At 32.3% G+C, this 18,006-nt stretch overlaps 1 protein-coding gene across 2 annotated transcripts in view; it reads left to right on the forward strand.

Annotated features, from left to right (window-relative positions):
* The window catches only part of LOC137658230 (adipokinetic hormone/corazonin-related peptide receptor variant I-like), a 139,006-nt gene extending 121,356 nt beyond the window's left edge, over positions 1-17,650 (forward strand). The window contains exons 6-8 of one of the 2 annotated variants that reach the window (XM_068392913.1): positions 6,210-6,290; positions 14,473-14,549; positions 15,211-17,650. In XM_068392913.1, coding sequence (XP_068249014.1) covers positions 6,210-6,290; positions 14,473-14,549; positions 15,211-15,942 — 890 coding nt within the window. In that variant the 3' untranslated portion in view covers positions 15,943-17,650. The remainder of the gene's footprint in view (positions 1-6,209; positions 6,291-14,472; positions 14,550-15,210) is intronic. The other variant, XM_068392914.1, reaches the window with a different exon arrangement.
* The last annotated feature ends 356 nt before the right edge of the window (positions 17,651-18,006 follow it).

Below are 18,006 nucleotides of genomic sequence, written 5' to 3' on the forward strand. Positions count from 1 at the left end.
TACGTTCATGTGTTGTACCAGTCACCAGCATCCTTCCTCCCAGCCGCGAGGAGTCCTGGTGGGGTTAGATCGACAGTTCGAGACGTGTGAGGTGTTTGTTATGTTTATAGAAGTGGTTGGAGTGGCTCTGTCTGTGTGTGTATTGGTCTGTAACACCCATTTGCTTCAGCAAACCTATCCATCGATTTAAAGGTTGAAAGGTCGCTCAGGAATGGCAGAAGCAAGGGACAGTGATATTGCCTTATCAAGCAGGACAATGCCCTAGAGACTAACCATATATACATATGATCAGCGCCCAAGCCCCTCTCCATCCAAGCTAGGACAAAGGAGGGCCAGGCAATGGCTGCCAATGACTCAGCAGATATACCTATAGGCTCCCCCAAACCCTTCATCCTTAGCTCACACGGATGGTGATGTTGCAGCGATCAAAGTAACAGTCGTGTTTGAGCGGGACTTGAACCCTAGTCAGGCGTTCACCAGTCAGGGACGTTACCACATCGGCCACCACAACCTATTCACAATTGAACGAACATTACAAAAAAAAAAAAAAATAAAAAAAAGTGCAGCAATTTCTTTCATGGATTAACTACATTAAGAGAACATGGATTTGATTACTATTGTTCTCGTCTATTGTGAATGATTATGATCCTTTTCAGCTATAAGAGTGGTTCTGATAATGAGACGGGTTCGAGTATAATGGCTGTTATTTTTATTTCATAAATGGTGTGCTCTCTGAAGCATAGGAGTTATATGGAGGGGGGAGTTGGACAATTATATAGGATGAGATTAAAGGGGAAAACAGAAAGCAAGGGAGAGGCCAGTCAAAGGAGTGAATTGGCTGATGATTGTAGACAATTTAATCTTAAAATGTGATAGCGAAGACAGACTGCAGAGACAAGTGAAAGGACATGAAAGAGTTTGTAAAAGGAGAAAGCTGAAAGTGAATGTTAGAGCAGGAAGTTGAAAATGAAAATCAGCAGGAGGAAAAAGTCGATGTTGGCCATGGTTTACCACAAGTATGCAGATGTAGATAAAGCAAACAAGACATTGATTATTACAAATAATGACAGAGGAAAAAGAGCACGTACAAGTTATCAATGCTAGTGGGATAAGATTTGGGGTTGAGGTGGCCTATTTGGTAACGTCTCTGATTGTTGATCACCAGACTGAGGTTCGAATCCCAGTCAAACTCGTTAGTTCCTTTGGTAAATGCAAACCTCACCATCCATGTGAGCTATGGTTGAGGCGTTTGAGGTACCCTATAGGTAAACTACTGAGTCATTAGCAACCATTGCCTGGCCCTCCCTGGTCGTAGCTTGTATGGAGGTTGGCCTTGGGTGCTAATCATATGTATATATGGTCAGTCTCTAGGGTATTGTCCTGATTGCTAGGGCAATGTCCCTGTCCCTTGCCTCTGTCATGAACGGCTTTTAAACCTTTAAGAGATGAGTTAAAACATGAAGTGAAAATTACAAGGAAGGCAGCTGAGGCTCAACAAAAATTTTAAAGTACAGAAGACTGTCCAGGATTCATAATTTGAATTTCATGAAGCATTTGTTGGGCTAATCCTTCACCGAAGAGATAAAGCTTACATGCTTAAGGCAAACGAGATGATAATCATTGATACTAATGGGAGGAAGTTTTGTTAGGGATGTGGAATGAGATCGGATAAAAGGGTGGGATATAAAATTATAAGTATAAAAAAAAACGTGTGAGGATGTTGAACATGGGTATAAGTCATAAATACGAGAGGAAGAGAGAGAGAGAGCCAAGAGTAAATATACATAGTTAAAACATGTCGAAGAATCTTGCTTGAGGGTACCCTCAGACACACCGCTCTATCTTATTTCTCTTCCTCTTGTTTTTTTTTTTTTTGAGGTTTTATAGGTTACATATGAAAAATATAATTTAATATTAGCAAGATTAAGAATAAAAATGGCTTATTTTAGCAAGTTTCAGTCGGGAAGTGGCTTGTATGAGAAAGTGTAAGGCTGGAAGTGGCTTTTGTTTACTAGTTTCAGGCTGAAAGTGGCTTGTAAGAGCATGTGTCAGGACGAAAGTAAAAGTGATTTGTGTGAGAAAGTCTAAGGATGCAAGTGGCTTTTGTTAGCAAGTTTTAGGCTGAAAGTGGCTTGCGTGAAAATGTGTTGACATGAAAGTGATTTGCGTGAGTAAGTGTAAGGATGAAAATGCATTTGTTAGCAAGTTTCAGGCTGAAAGTGGCTTGTATGAGCATGTGTCAGGACAAAAGTGGTTTGTGTGGCCAAGTGTAAAGATGAAAGTGGCTTTTGTTAGTAATTTTTAGGCTGAAAGTGGCTTATATGAGCATGTGTCAGGATGAGAGGGATTCGTGTGAACAAGTGTAAGGATGATAGAGGCTTTTGTTAGCAAGTTTCAGGATGAAAGTGGCTTGCATGATCAAGTGTTAGGATGAAAGTGATTTGTATGAGTAAGTGTAAGGAGGAAAATGGCTTTTGTCAGCAAGTTTCAGGCTGAAAGTGGCTTGCATGAACATGTGTTAGGATGGATGAGATTTGTGTGAGTAAGTGTAAGGATGAAAATGGCTTTTGTTAGGAAGTTTCAGACTGAAAGTGGCTTGCATGAACATGCGTTAGGATGAAAGTGATTTGTGTGAGTAAGTGTAAGGACGAAAATGGCTTTTATTAGCAAGCTTCAGGTTGAAAGTGGCCTATATGATCATGTACCAGGAAGAAAATGGTTTGTGTGAGCAAGTGTAGGGATGAAAGTGGCTTTTGTTAGCATGTTGCAGGCTGAAAGTGGCTTGTTTGAGGATGTGGAAGGAAGAAAATGGTTTATGTGAGAAAGTTTAAGTATGAAAGTGGCTTTTGTTAGCAAGTTTCAGGCTGAAAGTGGCTTGTTTGAGGATGTGGCAGGAAGAAAATGGCTTGTGTGAACAGATATAAGAATGAAAGTGGCTCGTAAAAGCAATTGTCAGGATGAAAGTGGATTATATTTGCAAGTGTCAGGATGAAGGTTCTTTGTAGTTACACGTATGTCTCTGTGACTTCTAACTAGTTTATCTTTAGCAAATTTACGCCTATAATCCTTCGTTGAGGGACCTGATTAGTAAAGACAATTCTATTCACAAATAACTAAAAACCTTTTAAAAGAATATATTAAAGTGACATTTTGGTAGCTAACCTTCAACAAGAAGTGTAAAATGTTGGAGTAGGTGAGTTTTATCGAAGATCGCAATGGCATTAAAATCCTTTTCATAGTTTTAATCGAATTAGTCTCGAGCTGAACTGACATGGAATATCCAATTTGCATTTCATAGCTGTAGTTTTCGCTCAGCCAGTTGAATCTTTTTTTTTTTTTTTTTTTTTTTTTTTTTTTTTTTTTTTGTCTGTAAAATCCCTTTAAAAATAAGTGATTCTCTCTCAAACTCAAGGGATGTTTTACTGAATGGGACAAGGTTATATGAATGATAAGCTGGGTATGTTAATTACTATGGAGTAGTAGAATCTCAAGCATTATGTTATATCCAATAAAGTATGTTTGTATTCTCTATTATTTCACGCAAGAGAGGTAGTTGCTGTTTTACATTTATCAACCCAGCAGTGTTTCATTCTATTTGTCTATCCCTCTATACTATAACATAGAAGTTTCCTCTAGAATAGATGGTTCATGCATTATACCCATTGCTATCAAGAGAAAGAAGATAAATGAACTAACATTAGGAGAGAGAGAGAGAGAGAGAGAGAGAGAGAGAGAGAGAGAGAGAGAGAGAGCGAGAGAGAGAGAGAGAGAGAGAGAGAGAGAGAGAGAGAGAGAGAGAGACATCACAACATGAACTTAATTCTCTAGTTTCCATATAATCTAGGAACGTGCAAATTACGTAATCTCTTGGACAGTGTCATTCGAAAAATTCAAGATCCCCAAAAGCCAGAATTCTTTCTTTTTCTCTTCCTCCGTTTACTTCGGAGATTCCTATTGTGAAAACATTGCAATCTCAGGAGCTTTTGAGACCGACAAGGAAATTAGTTCCTTGGGGGAGTGTTCTTATCGAAGTTTTGTTTAATGAACAATTCTCGCTTCCTGTCTCTTTTATCTCCATCCATCTCTTGCCCAATATTTCAAGCAATATCATGAAATGAGAGATATACAGTATATGACTTTCATGTTTTCCTTGAATTGCTTGGAATAAGTATACTTTCGTATTTTTAGATATATTTCTTGCATGCACCTGAATATGTATATATTACCTTTGAGGATGTTAATAAAATACTAAGACTAAAAAATTCTTAATTCCTGTGTTTATTCATTCTAATACTTTCTTCTTGTGCTTACTCAATCTAATATATCAATAAAAATATTCTAATACCTGTAAATATGTTTCTCTTAGTCATATGTTAGAATATTAACCAAATTTAAAACTACTCACTTCTTTTGCCTCTTCATTCTAACATGCTGATAAAAAATTCTAAAAATTAAAAACTGCTTAGATCTTATGACTGTTTATTCTAATATGTTTATAAAATATCGGAATAAAAAACTGCTTCTCTCCCCTACCAGTTCATTCTAAAATATTGATAAAATATTCAAAAATTAAAAAACTGCTTCTTTATTATGCCTCTTCATTCTAATATGTTTATGAAATATCAAAATTAAAAACTGCTTCTTTCTTATGCCTGCCCATTCTAATATCTATAAAATATTCTAAAAAACTAAAAACAGTTTCTCTCCCCTGCCTGTTAATTCTAATATCTTGATAAAATATTCTATAAATTGAAAACTGTTTCTTTCTCCTGCCTTTTCATTCTAATGTGTTGATAAAATTTTAAAAAAAAAAAATTAAAAACTCTTTTTTTTCTTATGCCTGATAATTCTAAAATTTGTATAAGATATAAAAATTAAAAACTGCTCTCTTCTGCCTGTTTATTCTAATATGTTGATTGAATATTCTAAAATTTAAAAACTGCTTCTCTCTTATGCCTATTCATTCTAAAAAGTTTATAAAATATAATAATTAAAAGCTGTCTTTTTCTCATGTCTGTTCATTTTAATATGCTGATAAATTATTATCCAAATTAAAAACTGACTCTTCTTATGCCTGTTCATTCTAAAAAGTTTATAAAATATCAAAATAAAAAAAAAATGCTTCTTTTTTATGCCTGTTTATTCCAATAGGTTTATAAAATATCAAAATTAAAAACTGCTGCTCTCCCCTGCCTGTTCATTCTGATATGTTTATGAAATATTATAAAAATAAAAAAATAAAAGTTTCTTTCTCATGTCTTTTCATTCTAAAGTGTTGATGAAATATAAAAAAATAAAAACTGCTTCTTTCTTATGCTTTTTCATTCTAATATGTTGATAAAATATTCTAAAAACTAAAAACTGCTTCTTTCTTATGCTTTTTCATTCTAATGTTTATAAATACCAAAATTAAAAACTGCTTCTTTCATATGTATGTTCATTCCAAAATCTTGATAAGATATTGTAAAAATTAAAAACTGTTTCTTTCTTATGCTTGTTCATTCTAATATGTTTAAAATATTACAAAATTAGAAACTGCTTTTTTCTGTTGACTGTTCATTCTAATATGTTGATAAAATCTTCTGAAAATTAAAAGCTGCTTATTTCTTATGTCAGTTCATTCTAAAAAGCTTAAAAAATATAAATACTAAAAACTTGCTTCTTTCATATGCCTGTTCATTCTAATATCTTGATGAAATATTCTAAAATTTAAAAACTGCTTCTCTTATGCCTGTTCATTCTAATATGTTTACAAAATATAAAAATTAAACACTGCTTTCTTCTAATGCCTGTTCATTCACATACCCTGACTTGACCTCATCATTCTATCTAAGAATTCCAAAAATCCACATCACATTTCATAATTCTCAGACTTCCCAATCAAAGCCAACTAATTTAATTCATTACCTATCTTATAGCTTACTTATTTCTTTATTTCCTTTCCTCACTGGGCTACTTTCCCTGTTGGAGCCCTTGGGCCTATAGCATCTTGCTAGATGATATAACATTTCTGGCTTTAAAAAAAAATGCATTAGTGGACTCTCTCTCTCTCTCTCTCTCTCTCTCTCTCTCTCTCTCTCTCTCTCTCTCTCTCTCTCTCTCTCTCTCTCAATAATAGCAATATTAATAATAGGTGTTTTTTCATGTTTTTGTTTTGATACCCCCTCTAATGCCAATCCTGGCCCCACCTTCTCCTTACCCCCCTTTAGTGATGACTACCCAAGACGGGAGAGGGTCCAAGTTACAATTGAGGGGGAGTCTGAGTGTCCTTCATCACGATGAAATGGCAGGTAATTCTCAACGTTCACAGATAGAGATGTTTTCGTGTTTTGATGTTGTAATCTCTCTCTCTCTCTCTCTCTCTCTCTCTCTCTCTCTCTCTCTACTTATACCAAGTCTATAACTTTCTAAATCTGATGCTGATGTAATCCTCACTGTCTGTCTGTCTGTCTGCCTGTCTGTCTGTCAGTCTAATTAGAAGTTGGAGTAATATCATAATCATTTAATGTCTTTCGGATATTACCCCCACCTCCTCTCTCTCTCTCTCTCTCTCTCTCTCTCTCTCTCTCTCTCTCTCTCTCTCTCTCTCTCTCTCTCTACATACAAATACATAACCAAAACATTTTTATTTTTCATAATATATGACATTTTAGTCATACGATGCTAAAGAGATTTTATTGTTGTTACGATAAACACTTTTGCTGTCTTGGATTAGAGTTCTCTTGCTTGTGGGTATATTCGGGCACAACCATTCTATGTTTCCTCATTCACTTTCCTCTTTTGGCTTTTTTTCCCTGTTTGAGCCCTTTGGCTTATATAATCCTGCTTTTGTAGGAAGGTTGCAGCTTAGCCAGTAATAATAGAATTAATATTAAGCTTTTGTCTAATGTTGCTTCAATGGAAAATTCTAATCGCATGTTTGGATTGAAATCTAATATTAGAATTTAAAAGAACAATACAACATAGATTAAAATAAAGTTAAGTTGTGGGAACTGTTTAAATCTTAAACTAAATCCTGTGCTTATATTTCTTATATGTTATTAGACATAAATACTGTTTATTTGTGTATCCTGATATAGAAATAAATCCATGAAACTCATACAAATAAATTCAACATTTCAACAATGATATCAGAGCTAGAATTAGGGACTTGCTAACATTAAATTCTTGAACTAAATCCTATACTTTTATTCTAATTCATTATTAGACATACATAATGTCTATTTTTGTATCTTGATATGTAAATAAATCCATGATTACTCATACACATAAAGTCAGTATTTCAACAATGATATCAGAGCTAGAATTAAGACTTAGGACGTCAAAAAAAAATATTAGTACAAAAACTTCATGGAGAAAAAGTTAGCTTTTCATATGTATGCAAATTTTAATTGAAACATGTAATATTATAAGGAGCTCAAATTAATGTAGTCAGTGTTATTAAAACCTAACCTAACTTAAGAGATTATTGAATTTTATTAGATGGAATTAAAAATAATTATATCCTTAATTTTACCTAGATTGCCTAAGAATAATGTGAACATTTGTTGATATGATGTACTTAATTTATACAATACTATTTTTTTTGTACAGAAATTTCTATAAATGTAAATAGATAGTTTTCCTAATTTGCTCTTCTATGACTTAAATATTCGGTATGATTTAGAAATGTTCTGTTGGTTACACCATTAACTAGAGGGGCACTCTTTAGAGCGCAGACCTCCACCGCAGCAGCTTATTTCTCGACCTTTTACTTGACCTTGACATTTGACAGTATCATGCATTAATTGACGTGGATTTTCATACATTCAAATATGAACCAAGTTTGAAGTCTCTGTGACAACGTTGTCCAAACTTATGGCTGATCACGTAATTTGGACATTTTGCTTGACCCTGCCCTTGACCTTTGACTTTGACCTTCCAAAATAAAATAATTTATAGCTTTTAACATAACAGTTATACCCTGCAAGTTTCATTACTCTGCGATTAAAATTGGGGTCGGTAAGCTGTTCACAAACAAACACACAAACACACAAACAGGGGGTAAAACAACCTCCTTCCAACTTTGTTGGCGGAGGTAGTAGTATTTAGATAATTAACGTCTGTCTTCCTTCTTCTCAGTCGTTTCTATAGAATGAAATAGACAGCTTGCCTCGAATTTCTTTGCTTTGTGGAATATATAAAAAAACAAATGTTCTTTTACCACTAAAATATTTGTTTATACCAACAAAATTCAGGCCAACAACATCTACTTATATGCATGTTAGTCGAAAAATTAAAGCTGATTGAAAGATAGTGAAGTACATTATTATTATTATTATTATTATTATTATTATTATTAGTAGTAGTAGTAGTAGTAGTAGTAGTAGTAGTAGTAGTAGTATCACTCAATAGAAATTCAATAGAAATTGAATAGAACCAATAATCTGGAATATTTCGTAGCTCTCTTTTTCATTACTTCAAAAGGAAAATGAGCAATGAATTCGGATAAATGTGTATAGAAACTGTCTCAAATGAAACAAGTCAAGTTTGCAAAGATCTGTCGAATATTTCGTTATTTAGTAAAGTATTATTATTATTATTATTATTATTATTATTATTATTATTATTATTATTATTATTATTATTATTATTATTATTATCATTATTATTATTATTTGGTTCGTCACAATCTACAGAGATTGGTGGTTTATAGTGTTGGGTTGTGGGCATCATTATCATCATCATCATCATCATCATCATCATCATCATTATTATTATTATTATTATTATTATTATTATTATTTTTATTATCATTATCATTTTTATATTATTATTAATATTGTTATTGATGATGATCCAAATACTCTAATGATGAAATTATCCAAATACGGATAAACAAATTGGAAAAATAGAAGAGAAACCATAACAAGAAAATGTTAACAAAAATAAGATAAAAAAAAAAAACAAATCGGAATAAATAAAAACCCTGATAAACTATGAAACGAGAACACTGCTAATAAAAGTTTTCAGATTCATAAAAAAACTTTTAAATTAAAGAACCAAGTTATTTTGAATTTCATTTAAACACATATATATACAGTAATCCCTCCCCATAACGCAGTTCACCTATCGCGGTATTATAAATATTCTATAAGAAAATCTATATTGTAGACACAACTTTACATCTAACGTTTCAGAAGGCAGATAAGTTATATATTTATCCCTATTTCAATTATTGTTTTAAATAGTCATTCTTGGGTCTATAAAAGCTTAAATTCATAAAGATAATAAAAAATATGAAGAATGATAGAAATGGGGGGAAAAAAAATATACCGCATATTTTTTTATCTACTTCGTGGTTTTTGAGCCATCCGAGTTGGTCTTGGAACATAGCAACCATGACAGTGAAGGGGTTACTGTATACTGTATACCCTGTTATACAGCCAGGTCACGTTAGTACATTGCACTGAATTTTCACTATGATTTAACAGCATCGGAGATGAAATATAGTTTCCTTAATTATTTCCATCTATGTAGGTACTATCAATTTCTTGCTACCTCAGTTTAAAGGTTTAAAAGTTTAAAGATCGCTCATGAATGGCAGAGGCAAGGTACATTGCCTTGGAGACTGAGACTTTCCCTAAAATATTTCATTTTCATTGTTCATTGACTCTCATATAGTTTATTTATTTCCTTATTTCCATTCCTTATTGGGCAATTTTTCTCTATTGGAGCTCTTGGGCTTATAGCATCTTGCTTTTCAAAAAAAAAAAAAAAAAAAAATAATAATAATAATAATAATATAGTACATATGATCAGCACCCAAGCTAGAACTAGGGAAGGCCAGCCAATGGCAGCTGATGACTCAGTATGTAGACCTAAGTCTCCCATAAGGATGGCAAGGTTACAAACTCTACTAGACTCTCTAACTTGAGCATGTCTCGAACACCTGTCTAACAAAAGTCAATACAGGGGCGTTTCATATAGGCTACCTCGACCTATTACAAATAAGTAATAGATAATAATTAGCATTCATTTTTATTTCTGTTTTTCATATGGATTATTTCCGCCAACGAAGTTGAAAGGAGGTTAAGTTTTCGCCTCTGTTTGTTCGTGTGTGTGTGTGTGTTTGTTTGGGAACAGCTTTCAGGCCACAATTTTAATCGTAGAGTAATGAAACTTGCAGGGATTAACTGATATGTAAAAAACTGGAAATTATTAAATTTTGAAAGGTTAAGGTCAAAGGTCAAGGTCACGGGGTAAACAAACTGTCCAATTCACGTAATCAGCAATAGGTTTGGACAGCCTTACCATAGAGACTACAAACTTGGTTCATATTTGAGTGTATGAAAATCCACGTCAATTGATACATGTTAAGGTCAAAGGTCAAGGTTAAGGTCGAGAAAATTTTTATAAATAGGCTCCCGCGGCGGAGGTCAGCGTTCTACTGAGTGCCCCTCTAATTTTTTATGTTATTGGCATGTAATTTTGTCCAAAGGGATTTTATCTATTTTGAAAATATAAGAAAAGACATTTTTTTTTTTATTAAAAATAATGCTTTATAAATGTGGGACTTTAGATGTACTCTTCCCTTATATCTATCTTGGAAAAAAATTATACTTTTCAAGTTAACGTTTGTAGAGATTTCGAAAAGAAAATCATAACTGTCGATTATTTGTGATAAGAAATAAGGTTCTCAACATCATTATTATTAAGGTTCTCAACATCATTATTATTACTCAAACTTTGAGGCCAACGAAGAATGGAGATTTAGTTATAAACTATATATTCTCATTTACTCAAAAGTAAGCGATTAAAAAAAAAAAAGTTGAATAGGATTACTAAAAGTAGCGTTCGATATAATGTAAAGTGAATACTTCTATTCTACCTAATAATACCCAACAAAAAGCTTCGTACAATAGACTTCTCTAAAAGTCCACAAAAGCACAGAATACCCATTGTTATACTTCATATACTGCTAAATTGGATACAGTTACTTTCAAAGAAAACAGAATTGAATTTTGCCATTTTAAAAGAGTAGGTATTCATCATACAAAGAGTTATTCAAGAGATTATTTCAAAAGCGATTTTTTCCCATCAAAATAAGGAACAAAATAATATAATAAATCAAAGATAAGTATCAAATATAAAGGATGATTTCAAAGAACATGAAGATATTATTTGATTTGTATCTTTTCATAAGGAACAACGTATATCTTGATATGACAGGAAAGTGTGATAGATTTTATGAGAGGTTGAAGAAAGTACTTAGGCCTATATATATATATATATATATATATATATATATATATATATATATACATATATGTATATACACACATATATATGCATATACATATATATATATAAATATATAAATATATATATACATATATATATATATATATATATATATATATATATATATACATATATATATACATATATATATATATAAATATATATATGTATACATATATATATATATATATTTATATATATATATATATATATATATATCTATATATATATATATATATATATATATATATATCTATATATATATATATATACATATATATATATATATATATATATATATATATATATATATATATATATATATATCTATACATATATATATATATATATGTATAGATATATATATATATATATATATATATATATATATATATATACATATATATATATATATATATATATGTATATATATATATATATATATATATATATATATATATGCATAAGCATCATATGGATATCTGAATCTCTATATATTAATACGATAGCGTGTGTGTTATTGATTTTGTGTGTCACGCTTTAAAGAAAACGGAAATAATTTCATGGTATACTCTTACTATTTCATTCTTTAAAGAAAATCGGAATAATTTTATGGTATACTATTACAAATTTACATTAGACTTTGATTACTTAACCAAAGCACATCTCATATAGTTTTCCCAATTTTGTCTTTAGCACCTGACTCTTTTTTTTTAATATTAGACGAAAACTTGAGTTCTATCAATTTCTTTGACCTAGATTATAAAATTAATCTCGGGACATTTTATTCGAACATGTATAGGTTAGGAACAATATATTTAGTATTGAAAATGTCATTTTGCGTAATTTACGTGGGTTCCGCTAGTAAAATATGAATGTTTTATCTGCATATTTTGATAAATATAGATACTGTATATGCATACATATATATAATATATACACGCATAAATATGTATATGTATATATATACTATTCATGCTTACATACATATATACATAAATATACATGTGTGTGCAGGTTTGTGCTTATGTGTAAACACTCACATATATACATGCACAGAGGTACATATGTATCTATTTACACATATATGTATATACACAGTATACATACGTAGGTGACTCTTTCTATCTTTCGCTCTCTCTTTTTCAGCAAAACAAAACATTAAACCTAAATTTCCCAAATATTCCTAATTTGTACTGCTTATTTATACATTGAAGCCCTAAAGAGAGAGAGAGAGAGAGAGAGAGAGAGAAAGAGAGAGAGAGAGAGAGAGTTAACTAAACAAGAGTAAATTCATAAAGATATAATAAGAAAGAGGGACATGTACCACCCGTGTGTCACACGATCGTTTATAGTTACGACATTTCTCTTTCTTGTATATATTATCCTTTGTATCTTCGCTCTCCCCTCGCACTGACAGGAACTTGTTTTAACATGTCTGCATACTCCATTGTTAACTGTTAACAGAACCAGTTGCTGGTTTGACAAGAAATAGCATGTCTGTATTTTGTGACCTTCTTACCGGGACTTTGTGTGTATATATACTAGATGTGTCGTAATAAAGTTACTCACTTGCTTTCATCTTGCCTTTGAGTCACAACCTACTCTTGGCCCATCACACTGGTGACCCCGGAGTGACCACTAATGTGACGGGTCAAGAGTAGGTTGTGACCCTTAAGGTGCTATGAAAGCAACAGAGTAATTTATCATAGACACATAGAGTATACATACACACTAGGTCCCGGCAAGCAGGTCACAAAATACAACATGCCATTTCTTCTCCAGCCAGCAACCGGTTCTGTTAACAGTTAACAATGAGAAATAGGCAGACAGGTTCATGTAAGTTGCTGTCTGTGCGAGGGGAGAGTGAAGATACAAAGAATAATATATACAAAAAAGAAATGTTGTTACTACGTACGATCGTTTGACACATGGGTGGTACACCTTCTTCAATAGGGGAAAAGGATTGAATAAACAGCATTTATGATGCTTAGTGATTATTTCTAGGAGTCTTCAACATAGGAAGATAAACTGTTAATTGTATACTAACTTGCATATCAATGACAATTATTTGTAATTACTAAGGTCATTCATTTTAGATTTATGAATATTTGAGTATTACCATGCAAGAAAAAAAACCATAGATTTTTTTGTAAGATTAAGGGGATCATAATTGAAATTTTTAGATTGAAATCCAAAGAATTTTATGTGATTTCAAAAGTTTTCGAGACCAGATAAAAATGCTGAATAAATTTGTTTCGAATTGCTTAATATATTTAAAAAAAAAAGCTTGGAGCAGTAATAACTAACCAGCTGTGTTGAAATGAATTGTGAAATAACACTGTAGTGTACCAGATTATTTAATTATGTTATGCACGAAAGCAAACTAAAAGATTAAACATATTGGACCGCCTACTCTCTCTCTCTCTCTCTCTCTCTCTCTCTCTCTCTCTCTCTCTCTCTCTCTCTCTCTCTCTCTCTCTCTCTCTCTCTTTATGTCCGTTTTCGTATACTGTATCCTCTAAGTCAAGAGTAGGTGTCAAGAGAAGTATCTTCCTTAAATAAATAAATATATATACATGCATATATATATGTATATATATATATATATATATATATATATATATATATATATATATATATATATATATATATATACTGTATATATATATATATATATATATATATATATATATATATATATATATATATATATAATTAGTCTTCGATAGGATGCTCGAACCAGTTGTGTAGATTTGATATAGAATTTTTTTGCAAACCATATACATGAGGCTTTTTATGTAAATGAGCCAGGGCACACTAATGATATGAAAGATATCAAATAGTAAAAAATAACTTTGTTATGTTATCATTCTCGTATTAATTACTGCTATCATTACTGTTCATATTCTTATAGAATACATCATATTTTACAGTAGAAAATCACAGAAATGAATGTCCATAAGTAAAATAAATAGAAGAAGGACTTTTGCATAGACCCCGGTAGCGTATGCTCATGGGTTGTACCAGTCACCAGCGTCTTTGCATCCATAGCGAGGAGTCCTGGTGCGGTTATGTTGACAGTTCGAGACGTTTGAGGTGTCTGTTATGTTTATAGAAGGTGTTGGAGTGGCTTTGTGTGTATTAGTCTGAATATTACTGTAATTAAACTATCTTTTTCTATGCTAGGATCAACCGCTATGAGGACTACTGTCACAGCTCAACTGAGCAGCTCAAACACACTCAAGATGTCAACACATACACAGGTGAGTGAATCTGGAAGCTCGCTTGGAAAAGAACCTAGGTCTGCTATCATCTCAATTTAACACAAGGAATTATATATTTCAACTTTACGCTGTAACGATGCCGATGGATTTGTAAAAATTGCTTTTTGTGCCGTTTTTATTTAGAGAGATAATTTATTACACAGTTGGTGAGTGCGGTGGGTTCATTTTAGACTTGTAAGTACTTGTAAGAACTATTTTCCACAGACTTTATGTTTATTAAAGCTAGCTTCATACAATTTCTCTCATTGCAAAGTAATTTAAGGAACTTGAATTGTGGCTTATATATATATATATATATATATATATATATATATATATATATATATATATATATATATATATATATATATATATATATATATATTGATCTTAGAAGCTTCTGGGTCGACTTACACTATTGCTTATGTCAAACTTTTTTTATCTGTGTACTTTCACCATTGCACTTTCCTATTTTATTTAACAATAATTATCGAGAGAGTATTTCACACAATTATATCTGTTTCAGTATATCTTATTTGGGAATTAATTGTATACACAAGTGTACAAAAATCCTAAAATTTCATATTTAACTGAATGTTTCAAAGTACATAGATTCAATATCACACCACTGGATAGTGTCTTTATTTACATCCTCCTGCAGGTCCTTCCAACCAATGGGTCGAGTCGCACCAACTCCAGAAGAAACAACCCCAACACCTCCACTAGAGATTCTCCTCAACAGTGTCAAAGGCCTCTCCAGACGTCGTCACCCCCGACTGTCTCCTCAACGTCATTCCAGGTCTCACCTTTTTCTTCCTCAACAAAACTTAGTCCGGAGACCAGGGTGTCCCCAACCCACTCTCACCATCAGCCTGCGTCCATGGCTTCTGGTTGCGTCATGCTCGAGATTGAAGTAGATGTTGACGAGACCCTGAATAATGCTCCCGTCACTACCCCCGACGATGGGAGGCCAAAGCCAATGGCGGAAGAAAGCTTTTCCATCAAGCCGTCCCCATCGGGGGACACTCTCTCAGCCACCCGCCTTCCGTACTTTCCCTCCGCAGGGGTCGGCAACCGTAATTATGTTCACGATAGTGGGCCCCCTGAAAACGTGCAGCTGAAGTCGTTCACCAGCATGAAAGGCACACCCATTTTCCAGCCAAAGTTTTCGGACCACGAGCCTCAGGGGGTTGAAGAATCGGGGGCAGTTGCAGTTGCTTTCCACCGGAAGCTCTCGGCCGATTCTGGGGTGTTCCTTGACAGCAAACAGCGGAGGAAACAGACTAACCAACTCATCCGGGACCTCTCAGGACAAAACGATGATCGCCATTCAACTTCAAGACATTCGAGCATAGAGATGAAATGCATTAATCCAATGAACAACTTGGTGTGAATCATATTCTTGCATTGCTATTCATTGACCAATATTCTGGGTTGATTCTTTTTCGCGATGTTGGGCGGATTGTAAACAATAGAACAAGCGTACTCAAGATTCATGGTGAATTTCTGTCTTGCGATTTTGCAACAGATTGTAAATTATAGAGCAAGTGTACACAAGATTTGCGGTTATTTTTGCTTTGTGATGCATAACATATTGTAAACAACAGAGAAAATTTATTCAATATTCACAGACGACTTCTGTTATGCGATAACATACTGTAAACAATAAAACAAGGATATTGAATATTAGCGGACAATTTCTGTTTCGCGATGTGTGAGATTGCCAACAATAGAGCAAGTGTATTCAAGATTCGCGGACGATTCCTGTTTTGCAATGTGTACCACAGTATACAATAGGATAAGAGTGTTCAATATTCGTGGACGATTTCTGTTTTGCGATGAGTACCAGAGCATATAATTTCACAAATGTATTCAATATTCGCGGACGATTCCTGTTTTGCAATGTGTACCAGAGTATACAATGGGACAAGTGTGTTCAATATTCGCGGACAATTTTTGTTTTCCGATGAGTACCAGAGCATACAATTGAAGAAATGTATTCATCATTCGCGGACGATTTCTGTTTTGCAATGTGTACCAGAGTATACAATAGGAAAAGTGTATTCAATATTCGTGGACAATTTCTGTTTTGCGATGAGTACCAGAGCATACAATTGAACAAATGTATTCAATATTCGCGGACGATTTCTGTTTTGAAATGTGTACCAGAGCATACAATAGAACAAGTGTATTCAATATTTACGGACGATTTCTGTTTTGCAATGTGTAACAGGTCATAAATACCAGCAATTGTATTCAATATTCACAGTCAATTTCTGTTCTGGGATGTGTAACAGCTCGTAAACAGAGAACAAACGTATAGTGTATTCAAGATCCGCGGTTGGTTCATGTTCGCGACGCCTAACAGAAAATAAACAAAAGAACTAATATACTCGGTTCCGTGTACTGACATACTGTCTTTGATATATCCAGCTTTTATAGGATGTCATCTTTTATCATATCTGTTCTTTCATTGGTTTTACTTTCGTAGTTACAGTCACGACTTCCCATTCATTATTAACAGTGAGAAAACATACGTGTTGATAACACGGAAAATCGTATCTGCTTAATTAATTCATGACTGTACAAAGTTCGACCTAAGTACGTGTGCTTTAATATTGACATTACTTTCTTGTAATGTGAGAGGCATATTTAATGTAACGCTGTTGCTCAAAAACCATATCATTGTTCACGTAGAGTTATATCAAATTTCTTCTACTCTCTGACGTGAAAAATGAAGGAATTTATATGATTGATATAATATCAAATCATACGTTTTATTGGTTGAATGGTGTAACGTATGAACGACGTTATTTAAGGTGTAAAACAAAACTTGACTATAAGTTATAATTTACATAAACGTGAAAAACATTATGGAAAATAGAAATAAAATCCTTTTTGGTTATTAAGAAATGTGGAACTGTCATGAAACGTGATTCAGTTATGGAAAAACGTTTCTGGTTTATTTTTATTTCTATTAAATTATTCAATGTTGAACAGAAGTGGAGTTGCTCAATTGTAATACGCCTGATTGTTTGAGTAAAAAATAAAGAAATCTATCTGAAAAGAATTACTGGATTTTTTTAGGGATATTGGAAGTAATATACTGTATATATACATATATAATATATATATATATATATATATATATATATATATATATATATACATACATATATATATATATATATATATATATATATATATATATATATATACATGTGTGTGTATCTATCTATCTACCTATCTATCTATATATATATATATGTATATATATATATATATATATATATATATATATATATATATATATATATATATATATATATGTATATATATATATATATATATATATATATATATATATATATATATATATATATATATATATATATATATATATATATATATATATATATATATTTACACATGCACACATACAGTATATATATATATA

Source organism: Palaemon carinicauda, chromosome 19 (assembly GCF_036898095.1).
Source record: "Palaemon carinicauda isolate YSFRI2023 chromosome 19, ASM3689809v2, whole genome shotgun sequence".
NCBI lineage: Eukaryota > Metazoa > Arthropoda > Malacostraca > Decapoda > Palaemonidae > Palaemon > Palaemon carinicauda.